The following is a 16962-nucleotide window of genomic DNA, read 5'->3' as shown; positions in this document are numbered from 1 at the left end:
GTGCACTAGTCCGGAACAGGCTTTTCCGAAGGTGCTACCAAATCGAGAAATTGATCAAGGAACACATCGATCATTACTCTAAGCATTTTGATCCTAGTGGAAAATTCTCGATTAGTGTTGTGGACGTTGTGAGCATCTTGGTCATTGAATTCTCAAAGGAAGCAATTTGCAATTCTTGAAGCTTCTACTAAACGAGAAGTGAGGCAGATCTTTGTTGACAAAGCCATCCCTTGTGCTAGCCAACACCCCAATTTCTTTCACTGGAAACAGGCATGAATCTCCGTGGCTGCCCGTGAAAGCCTGTCCATCATCGATTGGATCTTTGACTGACGAGCTCCAGACCCAGCAATTTTACCTATCTCTTCAAGCAATGCTCGAAAGTTCCGCACCTGCAAGTTCAACAGCCCCTGAACCATATAAACCTGCTCCTCGTCAGAGTACTTTCCCCGAATCTCACCCGAAAACAACTCCATGTTGCAGGTGCCCTCCATCGCTGCGCTGCCGCTCTCTGAACAGAAAAGTTGTGCGGCGTGCACCTGGGCTGCGGGTATCCCACTGAAACCATGCCAACTGCGAGCTTTTTCAGAGAGCATTTCTTGTGGATTCGTCCGGGTAGCCCTCTGAACCCTAACATGAATGCACTCGAACATCTCAGTGAGCCGATCGCAGATGACAAGCACAACCGTGAGAACTGTCGGGAGTGACCGGCACCTGGAGCAGTCAAGGAATTTCCCACCATGCGCGATGATGCCTTTCTGTATCTCTATGATCTGGTCGAATGACCGTAAACGTAGCTTCCATTTGTCCTCGTCGAGGTCTTGCACCGTGAGGAGAGCATCCTCGAAGCAAGAGCAGTGATGCCATGAAGCCCCGGCAAGGTTTGAAGCATCAGCACTACTATCAGTAATGGAGGGTGGTATAGAGTCCAGTACTAAGCCAGCGGCGTCCGTATTGACCGTTTGTGGAGGAGATTGAATCGGAAAATCTCCAAAGGTTACGCTGCTCAAGGGGTCGATCGAGTTTAAATCGCTGATACAGTGCGATTTTGGCCCCAAGAGCCGATCAGATTGTGGGTGGTCCGGATGCTGGCTATGCTGGCTGAGTGCTGCATCACCCAAGAAAGACACTGTCATTTTGTTAGCCAGGGTCCCATGTCAGGCCCTGTATACCTTACTCTCGAGGAGGTTATCTGGAAATCTGTCGGCCCATTCATTGCTCGGGTCATCTTCCCCGCTCAGAAGAGAGGGTATGATCATGTCATGCTCGACTTCTAGGCTTGCCACTAGGCCTTGCGGCGTGGACGGAGCCTTGGACGGCTGCGTGGCTGGCTTGTCCGTACGACTTGCTGATGGGGTACAAGGGATTGCTCGGGCGATGCACCGTTCGCAGTCTGCCATACGTCCAGTACAACGTAACTAGGAAGAATTCTCGTCAGTCATTGACATATACCTGTGAGATAGCTAACAAACCTTGCGTCTCTTGCATGCGGCGCAAACTGGTCTTGAACGTGTCCTGGCTTTAAGAGTGCTACGTGAGGCGACCTGCTCCATACTGGTGGCACCGTCGCCGGCCTCTGCCGGAGGGGCTTTCAATGTAATGAACATGGTCTTGTAGATTGCTAGTGAAGCTCGGAGGTATCGCGGTGAATGCGAGCCCTTTGAAGGGAGTAGGAGGAAAAGATAATTCCAGTGGGCCAATCTCCCTGTATGTAGAATTACTAATGATCATTTGGTGTCAGCGGCAAACGAATCCATGCTCCCGCCAATTGTAATGGCTCGTATGGGGCCGACTACAGGGCCGAATATCACCACTAAACCGCTCCATGTTAGTGGTCTGGTCAACCGACGAAGATGGCTTCCCCGGTAGCAACTTGGGCGCAGAATAGGAGCAGGCAAATGGACTATCAGGACTTGGGCACTCAGGTCTATGTCCCAGCAGCAGGCCATAATGCCTACCAAGTGGAAGATATGAGGCCTCCATGGGAAGACTATGGACGGCCAAACCCGAGTCGCTGGGGACATAAAGTTGGTTTGATTCTGATTCTTCTACACATCATAGTCAACTGCAAGGCTGTCGCATCTAACGTGCGAAAGAAGCTGATAATCGTTGTAAGTTACCTCTTAACCATGTCAATACATTAGATTACAAAAAGTCCAGCTCCAGTGGCCCCCAATCATAGTTCATTACAGCATCATCCCCTGGAGTACCGCTGGCGAGTGCAAGCGAACTCCTGCTCGGCCCTAGTGGGGATGTGTTCATCGACTGGTTCATCAGTGAGAAGCCGACCGAGGCATCCCGTTCCTCTGGCATTTCTTGGAAGCAATAGCACGTTGTACGTCCCAAAACATCTTGCATAAGCGACAGGAAAGCAGACATTGCTGGCTTGAGCAGGTTCTGGAACGACTCTTTCGAATTTCCCCCTTGCCCGTTGACAAAGATCGCTTGTGAGTAGTGCAAAGGTCCATAGTCTGAGACGCCGGATATGACGTCTATAAACTGCCGCAGGATCTCCGCCCCGCGCTTTGCGTCAGCCCAGCCCTCCGGAAACGCGTCCAGGATCGCGACCATGACGGCGGCCTCATCACGGGCTGGGAAGGCAGCGCATTCCGCGGCACAGGCGATGAAGCCGTGCATCAGGATCAGACCGACTGGGAGCAAACGGCAGAGTGTGACGCGATTCAGGGGCAACTGGCGCTGCTGAAAGAGTGCCGAAGTGGATTGCAAATGCTTCTGCGCGAAGCGAAGGAGTTCCGATCTGGACACGAGTGGACCTAGTGGCCCATATGTATTGAAGTGCGATGGGTAGTAGAGCAGGAGGAGAAGATGATAATACTTGGCGCTGAGCCAGGTAATGGAGTTGTGAATAGGGACGTTGTCCGGTTCCAGAGGCGAGACGAGACAGCCATTGCTGTACCAGTTCTCGATGTCGGCGCGAATATCTTGCGCGACTGCGCGGCGGTCGGCGTGAGTGAGGGAGCTAACGTCTGTGTGCTTTCGGAAGTGGATGTGTCGCAAGATACTGTCTTCCATCTGGCGCAGTTGGATGACGTGCCGGCTTGTCTGTAATATCATGGCGTGTTGAGTCCGCTCTGGAGAGGCAAACTCTTCAATCGTGAGCCCAGGCAGCGGGACGTCCATGTTCTCGTCCATCAATGCCACGGGGAGCCCGAGGGACGCCGCCATCATCCGGTCGAGCACATATATACTCCAGAAAAGTCGATGACGTAGCTCAATGGCTTGAGGGGATAGATCCTTTTCATCAGAAGCACGTCGAGTGAGGCCCAGGAGCATAGCTTGTCGAGAGACTATGCCTATGATGGAAAAGGCTGAAGTGCCTTGGGGATCGAAGAGAGAATAGAGAGCTAACAAGACTAGAATCTGTACAGACTCGATAGAAGTGCGGTTTAGACACTCTTGGATAATATCTGAATATGGCACCTCGAACTTAGATGCCGTGTCGTCGGGAATCTGGCCAGCCCGCTGAAGAGTCGTACAGCCAATGGCCATGATGAGGTAGAGCAGTGTAGATGACGGATCCCGATCCCGTTTGGCAAAGTCCCCGAATATCTCGAGATCAATGAGGACCTTGGCACGGTCAACAAAGGGGTAGGCTCTATTGACGTTGCGGAAGTAGGCATCGACGAAGCGCCTTGCCACGGCATCTTGGGGCAATGGCCCTGCTGGAGAGAGGTCGACATCGCCGAGAGGACTGGTGGTGGAAGCGGCGACAGACGGAGGGTTCTTAAACGGGCGTATGGACGATGCAGAGACGTGCGTCACACACGTTTGTGCCCCTGGCGAGGAGTCGACTTCTTCATTGTCGGTTTGTGTCCTCCGTCGCAATTGTGTAGTGCTCATAGGTAAGCGTTCCCTCTCAAGACCCGAGATGGGGGACTTGTTTGTCGTATGAGTGATATCTGCGGGAGATGGATGCGCCCCAATTATCTCGGTAAGGTCGGTCCCTGTCTCAATGTCCTCGACTCCCGCGGGACCAACAAGCAGGTTCTCGTTGATGTAGCGCGAGAGCCAAGCCACCCGTGCGCGCAAGTGGTGTGTCTGGGCGGCATCGGACGATACCGGCGTGGAGAAGGAGCACTTTTGGCCAGCATTGGCGCAGAGAGTACAGACGGGGAAAGTCCTGCTGCACTTCTTCTTGAAGGTGCGGCATCGGTCGCATGCGGGAATATCGCGTGCCGAGGACTTCTTGGGCGCAGCTGTCGTTATGGAACCGGAGCCCGCGGCCAGCGACAGTGGTGAGGTTTCCTGCTGTTTACTGCGCTCGTCGACATCTCGTTCTGGCGATGCAATGGGGGAAGCGGACCTGCGGCGAGGAGCCGCCTGACCCTCGGGTCCGTCTCCGGATACCAGTGAGGTACGACTGAGCCGGAACCGGTGTAGGGACGACCTCATATCCGCCGCCATGCTCTCGAGCGTTAGGTGCGTCTGGGGAGCCCGCCTATGTGGGCGGGCAGTGGGCCTGCAGGCCTGATACGCCCTGGAGCATGAAACCTCGATTCAGATCGTCCAGTCTGTGCTTTACCCCGGATTTTCTCGAACGGGTGCTTGCCGCGATGGATCAGAGAGAGATGGGGTTGTTGCTTCGTCGGCAGCTGGCCGACAGGAAGGGGATATATGAAATCGGGACAGTAGATTAGAGAGGTAATTGACTGATAAGACGGTGTAATGGTGCTATTGCTTATGGTGTGGCCAGAGGTGAAGCGCTTGACTCATGTGCATCGGGCCAGCTCCGATGTAGGGTGAGGATGACCGTGTGTCGGGTCAAAGGCGACAAGAATATCCACATTTGGTAATTTACTTTCTTCAGAGGTGGTCGGCCAAAAGCCCGCGGGCCCCGGCGCTCCCAAGCTACCATTCGATTTCAAGTTGGCATGGTCCGATCTAGGCACGTCCACAAGACGGGTTAGTGCAAAATCATATCTGATATGGATCGCGGACCCTGACCCTGAGTACATCAAGCTCAAAAGGGTCGAGATTTCGAGCCCTGATATGATAAATCATGCTCATCTGAGAAGACAGTACTCGAATACGCTACTGTTTGTTCGCTGCTCGACTGTACGGCAAAGGCTGCGATATCAACTTCTTTCTTCTCCATCCGTCTCAGGCATTGCAGCATTTCATCAGAGCATAGCGGGATCCAGGAGTTATCACAACATGTCACCCATGTATCTGGATGAGAAGCTCGGCGTGGACCGCGTTGCCATCATAGGCGCCGGACCATGCGGACTCGCTATGGCAAAGTTGGTCCGCATTTTCCAGTCTCGACAACTTTCTTACTGATGCATCGACAGGTACCTTCTGGCGGAGAAGAAGTTCACGAAGATTGAGGTTTTTGAACAGAGGGCTTCAGTCGGCGGTGTTTGGAACTACACACCCTTGAATGTCATTGACAATGACTTCACAGTCCCAAGGACACACCCCACCAAGCTCCCAGACACAGCAGTTCGGGTCAACAACTCGGAGACTGCCCAGTTCGTCTCCCCTGTCTACGAGTTTCTCGAAACGAACATCCCACATAGTTTGATGAATTATGCGGATCAAGGTTTCCCATCGGGCTCATCACTGTTCCCCAAGCATGCTGTGGTCAAGCAATACCTCGTGGACTACGCGGCGGAGCTGCAGCCTTACCTGACACTGCAAACACAAATCCTGGACGTCTGCAAGTCCCGTGCTGAGAGCGGAAAGAGCTGTTGGGAGCTTCAGATTCTCGATCTCAAGAGCAACCAAACAAGGAAGGAAATGTTCGACGCTGTTGTTGTAGCCAGCGGCCATTACAATGATCCTTATATCCCTGACATCAAGGGATTAGCTGAGTTCAACGAGACTCACCCTGGGGCCATATCACACTCAAAGTTCTACCGGCGACCAGACCAATACCAAGACAAGGTACCGTATCACACATGCATCCTCGAGAAGTTGTTTCTGACTGACGAAACCATCTAGAAAGTCATTGTGGTGGGTAACTCAGCCTCGGGGATCGATATCAGTGCACAGGTCGGCACTGTGTGCAAGCAGCCGATCATTGTCTCTGAAAAGTCGACACCAGCAACGCCGGTAGAGAAGCGTTCTTATGTCAAGTCGGTACCGGAGATTGTAGAAGTCGACTCAAAGACTCGGTCCATTCGATTTGCCGATGGAGACGTCGAGACAGACGTCGACGCCATCGTCTTCTGCACGGGTTACTTTTACTCATACCCCTTCCTCAAGAGCCTTTCACCGCCCGTGGTTACAGATGGGTCTTGCGCAAGGAATCTCTACGAACATGTCTTGTACATTGACGATCCCACTCTTGCCTTCCTTGGCATCCCGCAACGCGTTGTACCGTTCCCTATCGCTGAAGTCCAGAGTGCTTGGGTCAGCCGCATCTGGGCGGACAGGCTCCCAATGCCTCCGGTGGAAGACATGCGAAAGTCAGAAGAAGCGACTTTCCTTGCCAAAGGCGCACGAGCAATGCATAATATGGCCTTTCCCCAGGATGCTGATTATATAAATCGTCTTCACGATGCCGCCGTTTCGGCCAAGCCAGTACAAGGCCTGGACAATGAAGGAAAGGGCAAGATCCCACCGTATTGGGGCGAAGACAAGCGCTGGGCACGAGAGCGCTTCCCTATGATCAAGATTGCGTCTCGAGCGCTTGGAGACAAGAGACACGAGATCCGCACCCTGAAAGAGCTAGGGTTCGACTATGAGGCTTGGAAGGCCAGCGGGTCGAAAGAATTGGAAGAGAAGTTGATATGATGCTGCGTCGATGAGAAGGACGACGCCGACGACGGCAGCATATTTTGTGTCGACTAGCTTTATTGAGTTACTAATCATAGAGTAGATTAATCTGAATTCTTGCTATCCTGCGCCTGACGGGTGACTGGTTCACTGCCAGTGGCTTTGCAACTATTTCAGGAGCACTCGCAAATCAGTTCTGCATGAAGATCTGTGGCCATTGTTTGACGGCGTCGGCAACCACAGGTCGGAGCTCCCCCGCCTGATAATCCAGGTCTGACGTCTGAGTATTCCAATCGATCTCCCATTTTTGCAACTGAGCCTTGAAGTCCTTTTGGTTGTAATTGCCCGTTGGAGTTTTGGCAAGATAATCCACAAACATCTGCCATCGCTGCTTGTAGTACTTGCCGACCAGTCCCGACCACTGCTTGGATGCGTAGTCTTCTATTTGGCCAGTCGGACCCCAAAGAGTGATCTGGTTTCGTGCATTGTACTCGAAGAAACTCGCAATGGAGAGATTGGTTCTTGCGTTGGCCCTGGCGGAATCGATCCATGTCGAGAGGCGGAAGTGCTTGTTGGTCGAAAGAACCTTGTCCAGTGTCTCTAGGAGACTGGTCAGGTTCTCTCCAGCAGCTCGAATCTCGGATTCCGGCTTGGCCGCTTTGTACGCGTCGACAAGAGTCTGGTAAAGAGGGTCGAAAGCGTTGACCAGAACTTGGCGAGTCCAATCTACGAGATCATACTGGTAGGCAGGATGAGCAAAGAGGAATGGCTTGCGGAGCCCTGCAGCGTATAACTGTTGCCAAGCCTGGACTAGTGTGTTGGGGTCATAAGTAATGACTGTCGAGTGGTGGCCTTTCCGCCCTGTCAGACCGGAAGTGCTTGGAAGTAATTCGAGGATCGACTTCGACACGGCATTCGTTATGCTTAGCTGTGTGTTGTTGTACACCGTTGGCCTCAACATTTCCCAGGCAGCGTATAGCTCTTTGGGAATACGAGTGCATTTGCCACCATACCGGGAAGAGACCCAGTCATGGAAATAAGTCTGGGTGTCAATAGGCTTCTCGCTCCAGCTCTGGTCCAGGAGTAAGTCGTATATAATCTCGTTGCCCTCCTGGCCCTCAGGGGAGAGTCCAAAGCCGACTAAATTCTTAGACTCTCGAACAGCTTGCATGCTGTTGATCGTGACATTTTCAATCTGACCATAGAGACCCATATTGCCACCATAGTCGTGGAGTTGACACCATATCCACGGCTTGCCGAAGAACGAATTTGTGCGCTGCCACTGAGGTGAACTCTCAGCAAAGAGATCAAGGATGAGCATATCAGAGTTCTCTGTCACGCCGCCGAGGAAGGCCTCAACGCGTTCGTTTGTCCAGTAGCTGGAATCAGATGCAAAGAGCCACCCCTGCATGACCCAGATTGCGTCCGGGTCGACCGCCTTGAGCGACTGCCACGTGTTGTGGCTCACATTCCGAAGGTAGTCTGGCTCACGCGAGCCCGGTTTGTTTTCATTGAACTGGTCCAGTGTCCAGTAGTGCGTGACGTTACCGAAAGCTTCGAGTTGTCTTGACATGAAGCTCTTTTGCAGCTGGAGAAAATGAGGGTCAAAGGGATCGAGGTAGGTATCGGCCGAGTACGGGGCCGAGAAGCCGCTCCATAAGGGGCTCTTCTTTGTGGCTGCATCGGGCCAGATGCGAGTCACGTTGGAGGGCACGAAACCCGGGAAAGCTGGCAAGATGGGAGTCATGCCAAGCTCTACCATGCGGGCCACAATCTTGAGCTGCATTTTGAACTGATCTTCGATCCAGTCAAAGGGAACATCACCTCCCCAGGAGCCCTGGATGTTGCCAAAGCGGTTCCACGCTTGAAACGCAGGGCCACTGAGGAATGAGCTGATTTCAGCATCGTTGAACCCGACTTCACGAAAGACATCGATGAAGATCTTCTCAACTCCAACCCACGCTAGCGGAAGGTTGATGCCACGGAGTGCCATCCAATCCAACTCCAACTCCCAATCTTCCCACGACCAAAATGCCATGGTGTATGAAGTAGTCACTAATCACAGCGGTCAATCTCCTAGTAGACGCACAGGGAGCATAATCGAGCACTAACCAGTGTTGAAATGGTATCGCAAGGGGACGACAGCAGAACCATTCAAGGGCTGGTCCAGCTTTGGCAAGGAAAGGGGAGCTTGGTCTAGACGACTGCCAATGTACCACCAGACGTCAAGATGAACGACTTCGGCTAGGTATCGATGAAGACTATCGTGTAGCATCAGGATCGGGTTCTCCAATATGACCACGAGCAGGAACAGTGCAACCGCAGCTTACCCTGATATGACAGCAGATGTAGATGTGCCTTTGACTTGGATTTTGCCATTGTCTGTTGAGGAGACCTCATAGCTATCCCTGACCCCATTCCCAGCAACTGCTGTATCCGAGATCACAAACTCAAAGGCATCAACATGTCGAGGCAAGCGGCGCTTGACAAGTGACTGGACACCAGCGGTGGATGATAAACTGGCAGAAACAACAGTGATAAAGGCTGGAATCACCCAGGCAAGGAGCGTGTGCACGCGCATCTTGGACAAAAAGACACCACTTTTCGCAGACCAAAACGGCTCATCAATGTGAGAATCACTGGCTTGCACCAGGGCATCGATAAACAGCCCGGAGGATTCATCTTCTTTTATTGGCAGTGGGTTCCCAGGCTCAGCCGTTCAGCGAGCTGATCTCCGTCACGTTGCGATGCGGGGAATGAAAGATGAAAGCGGCTGTAGTACTCGTATTATCAAACAGAGACCATCCCTGCTTAGATCGACAGCGCTTTGATTCCCATGTAACCGTTGGCTTGAGCGATAGCCCAAAAGATAGATCGGGCGTGGAAAACACGACCTGTAGGGCCAGAGAGTTCCACAGCATTATCCCAAACACAGCCAATGATCCAACCACGGGTGCAACGTTGCTGGGATTTAGCGGGAGGCGCACGTTCACCCCACCGCTCCGGGGCCGCCAACTAGACTACTCAAAAGAGGGAACCATGAGGCCGACATCGACGACGATACCGGACTGGGGGCGGATAAGGCAAGGGAGAATAGTGTTTTATTTCTTGATAGATGATTAGAGATCTGCGTCTCTATCTGGCACACGCACAGATAACAATTTGTATCTCACCACGCGTTGTAGCACTGCACGTGCCCCAGGACTCAAGGCCATGCCCACTTACGGAGTAGGTCCTCTGGATGTCCGATGTCGCTAAAGGTTGGCGCAACTCGACTAGAGTGGCGATTGACACCTTGACACCTTGCCGGGCGGATGCTCTGCTTCGCCTGGCTGGCATATAAGAACCCAGCTACTGGGACGAAAAGAAGATGAAGAAGAAAACCTCCTGGGGACATCAAAGATGGCAGCCTCGAATCCAAATAGGTACCGTGCGATAGGCATTATGAGGGGCCTGACATGCCTCGGTTTGTTCGGCTTCCCCGCATTCCAGAGCTCGCTGGCTTGGCGACACCTCCACACTACGCAATTACTCGGCTGAAGATGGGGCTGAATGCCTCACTCGGTTCGATTCAGCATCCGCTGGGAGTCTCTTTCGGCTATCGACAATTATAAGATCTCACAACCGAACTGCGTGCAAGTAGTAGGCTGCTGTTCTTTTCTTCTATGCCAATTGACCCAGACGATTCGACGAGAGATCCATCGCAGGTAGTTCCCTAGGGGAAATAAGCCAGCAAGGAAAGAAGGAAGCGGACTGTTCTCATCAGCATACAGAGCTTCTTGGCATCAATCATGTCTGACAGCAAGGTCACTGTTCCTCTCTCCGAGCCGCCATGGCTCAGCGGTCTTCCATCGCCCTACTACGACGACTCTCACCGAAGACTCCAGCGTGTGTGTCATGAGTTCATCGGCGAGCACCTGATCAAGCACGCCCTGGAATGGGAGACCGCCGAAGAGGTCCCATCTCATGTCTTTGGAGAGTTTGCAAAGGCCAACATGCTCTTACCTTCCCTTCCCGCGCCGCTGCCCGTCGAATGGCTGAGGCGTGTAGGCATAACAGAGATGCCTGGCGGCATTCCTGTGGAGAAATGGGATGCCTTCCACATGATGATCTATACCGATGAGGTGTGTATTCTCTTTGTACCATTGTGCCCTAATATGCGTCTGACGGTATGCGGTAGATGAGCAGAGCTGGCCTGGCTGGCCCTCCAGGGGCCCTCAACACGGGCATGGCTTTTGGCGTGCCGCCCATCCTGCACTACGGCGACAAGCAGCTGCAGGAGCGATTCTTGCCAGATCTTCTGCTTGGCCGCAAGAGAACCTGCATTGCAATCACTGAACCCGAGTAGGTCGACCTAACCAAAGGCGGGATTTTAATGCTGACATCAACAACAGCGCGGGATCAGATGTTGCCAACATCACGACAAGCGCCCACACAAGCGACTGTGGCAAGTATTACATTATCAACGGGACCAAGAAATGGATCACCAATGGTGTAATGTCGGACTATGCCACCATGGCTGTCCGGACTGGCGGTGAAGGCTCAGGTGCGAGAGGCATTTCTATGCTGGTGGTTCCCCTGAAGAACCATCCAGGCGTGTCGACGCGCCGGCTCAAGGTGGCAGGCCAGATCTCCGCTGGGACATCGTTCATCGAGCTGGATGATGTAAAAGTCCCAAAGGAGAACCTGATTGGAAAAGAAGGCCAGGGAATGAGCTACATCATGAACAACTTCAACCACGAGCGCCTATTCATCTCCATCGGGGTGACCCGCCAGGCTAGAGTGGCTCTGAGTGCTGCCTTCGAGTACTGCATGAAACGAGAGGCATTTGGAAAGGTACAGGCCACCTATTCTTCAACTTACTAGAACCTAGCTAATACCCTGCCTAGACTTTGATGGACCAGCCGGTCGTCCGCCATCGGCTCGCCAAGTGTGCCGCGATGCTTGAGTCGCAATCCGCCTGGGTGGAGCAATTTGTCTACCTGCTCTCCAAGCTTAGCAAGAGCGATGGGGACAAGGAACTCGGTGGCTTGACAGCACTCTGCAAGGCGAACGCAGGCATAGTGTTGGATGAGTGCGCTAGATGCGCCGTCTTGCTCTTTGGCGGCAATGGTTACACCCGAACTGGACAAGGCGAGATCGCCGAAAGTGAGTGCCAGCCTCTTTGAAAACTGCACACGGACGGACTTTGCTTGCGTGCTGACTTTTCTTTGCACTAGAAATCTATCGCGATGTACCTGGCGCTAGGATCCCGGGTGGGAGTGAGGATGTCCTGATGGACTTGGCCGTCAGGCAGTTGGTAAAGCGCTTCCAGCAGAAGACCAAGGAACTGGACGCACGGACAAAGAATTCACGCCTGTAGTGTTATGAATACAGCAGAGATAGATTGTGTAATAATATGAAGGCTCTGATCCGACATTGGGGTTTCTTAGAGTTTCAACGACCTTTGGGACCTTGAATACGCAGATCGATGAACCTCCCTGTTTGCTTCAGAGCTTCTCCAAAGTCGGCTTATGCGATTTCTCAACATCAATCCTTGGCCACCAAGGCACACAATCTGGCACGTCATGGAGAACACTCCCTTCAAACTTTGGCGCCCTCTTCTCCAGGAAGGAGGCGATCCCCTCGACTTTGTCTTTTTTGTCATAAAGCTGATACATGATCTCTGAATCGAGCAAATGGGTCGCCTCTGCCGAACCCGGGTTGCGCCACATCATCTCCTTCATGAGATATGTACTGACGGACGACGTGTTCTGCGCGACTTCTGTTGCAATCTCGAGGGCCCGCGGGAGGACTTCGGCTGGGGTGGGTAGAACCTCGGCAAAGAGGTCTCTAACCGCTGGTGAATCTGCTGTCACAATTGTCCCGGTAGTTGTGAGGTACCTTTCACAGTCAGCCACATGACGGATTCACATATGTGGCGATACAAATTCTTACAACGCTTTCGAGAAGCCAATCAGGCGGGGGAGAAAGAAGCTCGAACACGCCTCCATCACCACGCCACGACGTGCGAAAACGAATCCAACTTTTGCCGTTGCGGATGCGACACGGATTGCCATGGGTAATGTCATGGTCATACCGACCTTTGCAAGTTCAAGTTAGAGCCGTAGATCTGCGAACAATTGTGCATTCGACTCACTCCAACCGCAGATCCGTGGATCGCTGCAATCACGGGCTTGCGGCACCTGTGAATCGCCACAGTAAGACGCCCACCACTGTGAAATAATCAGCTAGGCTCGGCTTGCAGCGAGAAACTCTGGGGTTGTCGTTGACTAACCCATCTCTATGGTCTTTGCTTCTCTCGCCCTCGGCCCTGTGCAGGCCAACGTCGAGATCTGCCCCAGCACAAAACATCCTGCCTGCACCGCTCACGACCACGACCTTGACGCGGTCGTCAAGATCAAATAGCCTGATGGCATTGACCATATCATTCTCCAGTCCTTCAGTGAAAGCATTACTCTTCTCTGGTCGATTCATCTCCAAGATCATCACCTTTGTCGCCGTCGGTTGGTTGGGCGGGTGGGTGAGGATCCTCACATTCTGGAAGGGTATTTCCGAGTAGGAGCGCGGTATGCTCACGCGCGACATATTGTGGCCAAAGATGAGAAGATGTTATTAGTTTATCTAGACCAAAAATATATCCGTTGAGGAGAGTATCTATCGTTGAATGATGTGACGAGACGGAAAGCTCGAGTAAACTCGTGTGTTGATGTTGGAGATAGGTCGAGTGACCGGAAAACGACAAGCCACCAGCCCCACTCGGCCCGGCGAAGTGCCGAGCCTCAACGGGGTCTGACGTGCTCTGCGGCCTTGTACAGGCTGCTCCAGGCTTTTCCGTTCTTTGACATCGAAAGTCATCTTGCGAATTCCAAGGCCGATGGGCTTACAAAAACGGGCATTTCGGATGAAATTAGGGCATGTTAATCGTCCGCTTCTTCGATTCTATGTCCTAAGATTGAGGCACTCACTCTCCCAACCTAACCAGGAAGCAGCTCTCTGCTAGCGAAATGTATGAGATACCCTGCATCACACCCAAGATGAGACACTACCTATTGACACCTTCCTGGGACCTGGTCGCAAAATGGGTCGTCAGACGGGCCGACGTCTGTTCTTGGGAGAAAACAAAGGTTCCTTTGCAGTCCAGGATGGCGCCTTTGACTCGGCTTTCGGCCTGGAAAAATGCCAGACTCCAGTCGTTCTTAGTCCTCACCCTCGGACCTCCCGGCGGCACAACTATTTGTTGTTAGGCGCTCGCATTCACCAAGCTACTGTCCGGTTGTCTTCTATCAAGGGCCCAGATTGCGTCTAGTCATCGTTGACCTCCGAGGCCTGATAGCGGGGGAATCTGGGGAAGCAGCAGGCCCATCAAGCTGCACTATTTGAACGACAACTGGCCCCAGCAGCCTCCAGGAGCACCCGTCCTAGGTCTCAGACTTTGTGGATAATCGGCCCATTGTACTGTCCGCATTGATGAACATGGAAAAGTCGAGCAAAGCACTCCCCGACCGGGTCCAGTCTCCGAACTTGGACAATACCCTGGAAACGAAGATGTCAGCTTCGGAGCACGAACCTGAGCGTCCTCAGACTACCACTGGAGTCACAGAGACATGGACCCCTGAGGAAGAGAGACGCGTGAGATGGAAGTAGGCTACAATAGTTCTATCCTTACTCGTTGGTCATAGTTCCCTGCTCACCCTCCTTACTCCAGGCTCGATCTCTATTTGATGCCCATTCTCGTCTCCGGTTTCTTCGTCCTGCAGCTCGACCGCAGCAATATTAGCAACGCACTCACGGATACCATCAAGAAAGACTTGGGACTGACACAATCACAAGTGAATGCTGGCGCGTCGTTGATGCAAGCTGGTATCGTTATTGCCGAGCTTCCTGCAAATGCTCTCCTCCAAAAGGTTGGCGCCCCAGTTTGGCTCACTGCTCAGGTCTTCTGCTTCGGTATCATCAGCCTCGCCCAGGCCTGGTGCAAGAACAGCGACAATTTTCTCGCCACCCGCTTTATCCTCGGTCTTTTCGAAGCAGGATACATCTTTGGAGCGCAGTACATGCTATCTCTCTTCTACAGAGAGAAGGAACTCGCGTTACGAACAGCTATATTTTACTTTGGGAACTACTTCGCGGCGGCCACTGGGTCGCTCATAGCGGCCGGGGTTCTCCAACTCGGGGGCCGCATGGGCTACGCTGGCTGGCAATGGCTTTTTATTAGTAAGATTGGCACCATCTACTCGGGAGTACTTCCTGCGCAGATGAGTTTGATCGAGACTGACAACTTCATTAGTCGAAGGCTCTGCTCGCTGTTCATCTTCCTTGTCCATGTGGCCTTCTTGCCCTGGAGCCCGACCTGCACTACACCTATTCACAAACGTTGGGACTTTTTCACGGAAAGAGAGAGGGAAGTTATGCGTTCACGTCTGATCGTTGATGATGCGTCCAAGCAAGAGGCTAGAGCGCAGCTCACCTGGCGTTCCTACTTGGCCGCGCTGACCGACTTCCGTTTATGGCTACACCTTGTCTTCAACATACTCGCTCTCGCCCCAAAGGGAGGCCTGCAAGTCTATGGGCCCAGCATCATCAAGTCCCTTGGCTTCGACACTACCCGCGTGAACCTCCTCAACTCCGTCAGCAGCTTCGCAGTAGTCGTCTTGTCTTTCGCCATCTCATTCGCCTCGGAAGCCACCCACCTGAGAGGTCCATGGTGCATTGTTGCATCGATCTGGTCCATTGCCTTCGCTGGCGTGATGTTTGGTTTGCCCGTCTCTGCCGGTAAATGGACTAAATACGCCGTCTTTACCCTTCTCATGTCAGGCAATGCGCTGTCACAAGGCTTGAATGATGCATGGCTCAACATCAACGCGCGCTCCGCAGCTCGTCGCAGCGTGGGACTTGCCCTCGTAGTCATGGGAAGCAATCTTGGTGGCCTTAGTGGAGCTCAGCTGTTTCAGGCCAACGACTCTCCCAGGTACACCAATGCGTGGCTAGCCATCATTCTGCTCTATATCGGGAGCATCATCATGGCTGGCATCATCATGGTCGTATACTGGTTAGACAACAAGAGGCTACACAAAGAAAATCAAAATGTGGAACTCACGGTGGCACAGAGGTTCCAACTCTAGAAGGCAAGCCCTGTGCGTCATTTCAAGGTTGTGATACAACTTGATGTCGCCACGTCAAGGGTGAATACAAAAGTCACGCGTTGAAGCCCAGAACAGTCGAGCAAAGCAATTCATGAATAAGATAATATTATATCAACAATTGTCTTTAAATCCTGGCATGGAGGCCTTCAAGTTTATGACCCCAATGTATGTACAAGAATTCTATTTCGCAGTTGCGGTTTGAACAGGCCCATTTACGGTAGGAAAGTCGACCGAGGTGGCCAGAGCGTATAAATCAAACATCTTGGCGCCACCGCAGTAGTTGGCCGTACCCGTCGTCGTTGTGAGCGTGCCGTCGGTGGAGAAAGTCCTGACGCTGCCGTAGCAGTAATCCTTGCAAGCGTTGGGGCCCACGAGCGACGTTACAGCACTCGTCTTGAAGTCAAACGTGTTGCCAGCGTAGCACTCGTGATGGTACTCGAGTGCTAGGTAAGAGGGACGTGCCGTGGGTTTGGGGGCTTCAGCGCGGGAGCGAATGTGTGCGATACACAGCTCAGGCGTCACGCTGTTATTGGCAAGCAGGCGGGGTAGTGCGTGGCCTGACGATAGGTCTTGGAAGCAGCCGATGTAGTAGTAACCGTCAGTAGCGGTTGGGAATGGCGCCGAAGTCGTGCTGGTTATAAAGGTCGTGGTGACTGATGTGGACGAGGTGGTGGTGGCGTCGACGGTGGTCGGGGATGATGCGACGGAGGACGAGCTGGATGAGGATGACGAAGAGGAAGAAGTCGAGCTGGAGGAAGACGAAGAGGAAGTCGACGACGAGGAAGACGAGGAAGATGAGGAGGATGAGGAGGAAGATGAGGATGAGGAGGACGATGAGGATGAAGATGACGAGGAAGATGATGAGGAAGATGATGAGGAAGTTGACGAGGAGGATGACGAGGACGTCGTGGTGGTAGGCTGTTCGGTTGACACCGATGAACTGCTGCTTATCGAGGACGATGTTGAGCTGGAGCTGGAGGAGCTAGTCTCCGTACTCGAGGACGACGAAGATGTCGACGTGCTCTGAACAGAAGTCGAGGAAATGCTGGTGGTGGTTGTGGCACTTGTGCTCGAAGGA

The 16962-nt window shown here is 52.9% G+C and overlaps 6 protein-coding genes across 6 annotated transcripts; 3 read left to right on the top strand and 3 right to left on the bottom strand.

Moving 5' to 3' along the window:
• Positions 1-2142: 2142 nt before the first annotated feature.
• On the bottom strand, positions 2143-4422 carry E0L32_005845 (uncharacterized protein; the record flags this gene model as incomplete). The annotated part of the gene is made up of 1 exon (XM_031140411.1): positions 2143-4422. One exon carries the CDS (start codon positions 4420-4422, stop codon positions 2143-2145), a length of 2280 nt encoding a protein of 759 aa, XP_030995353.1.
• A 750-nt stretch (positions 4423-5172) lies between these two features.
• On the top strand, positions 5173-6756 carry E0L32_005844 (uncharacterized protein; the record flags this gene model as incomplete). The annotated part of the gene is made up of 3 exons (XM_031140410.1): positions 5173-5258; positions 5310-5904; positions 5962-6756. 3 exons carry the CDS (start codon positions 5173-5175, stop codon positions 6754-6756), a joined length of 1476 nt encoding a protein of 491 aa, XP_030995352.1.
• A 172-nt stretch (positions 6757-6928) lies between these two features.
• E0L32_005843 (uncharacterized protein) lies at positions 6929-9319 on the bottom strand (the record flags this gene model as incomplete). The annotated part of the gene is made up of 3 exons (XM_031140409.1): positions 6929-8793; positions 8851-8999; positions 9069-9319. 3 exons carry the CDS (start codon positions 9317-9319, stop codon positions 6929-6931), a joined length of 2265 nt encoding a protein of 754 aa, XP_030995351.1.
• A 1210-nt stretch (positions 9320-10529) lies between these two features.
• On the top strand, positions 10530-12100 carry E0L32_005842 (uncharacterized protein; the record flags this gene model as incomplete). The annotated part of the gene is made up of 5 exons (XM_031140408.1): positions 10530-10862; positions 10919-11082; positions 11133-11574; positions 11628-11886; positions 11958-12100. The coding sequence occupies 5 exons, from the start codon at positions 10530-10532 to the stop codon at positions 12098-12100; spliced, it is 1341 nt and encodes a 446-aa protein (XP_030995350.1).
• Positions 12101-12227: 127 nt separating this feature from the next.
• Positions 12228-13326, bottom strand: E0L32_005841 (uncharacterized protein; the record flags this gene model as incomplete). Its single annotated transcript, XM_031140407.1, has 4 exons — positions 12228-12621; positions 12676-12821; positions 12878-12953; positions 13016-13326. The coding sequence occupies 4 exons, from the start codon at positions 13324-13326 to the stop codon at positions 12228-12230; spliced, it is 927 nt and encodes a 308-aa protein (XP_030995349.1).
• An 888-nt stretch (positions 13327-14214) lies between these two features.
• E0L32_005840 (uncharacterized protein) lies at positions 14215-16911 on the top strand (the record flags this gene model as incomplete). The annotated part of the gene is made up of 4 exons (XM_031140406.1): positions 14215-14370; positions 14421-15790; positions 16306-16331; positions 16490-16911. The coding sequence occupies 4 exons, from the start codon at positions 14215-14217 to the stop codon at positions 16909-16911; spliced, it is 1974 nt and encodes a 657-aa protein (XP_030995348.1).
• Positions 16912-16962: the final 51 nt, after the last annotated feature.

Source organism: Thyridium curvatum, assembly GCF_004353045.1.
Source record: "Thyridium curvatum strain D216 chromosome Unknown NODE_32_length_403697_cov_78.906415, whole genome shotgun sequence".
Classification (NCBI taxonomy): domain Eukaryota; kingdom Fungi; phylum Ascomycota; class Sordariomycetes; order Thyridiales; family Thyridiaceae; genus Thyridium; species Thyridium curvatum.
Note: the sequence above shows the minus strand (reverse complement) of the source record. Positions and strands in the feature narration are given on the sequence as shown.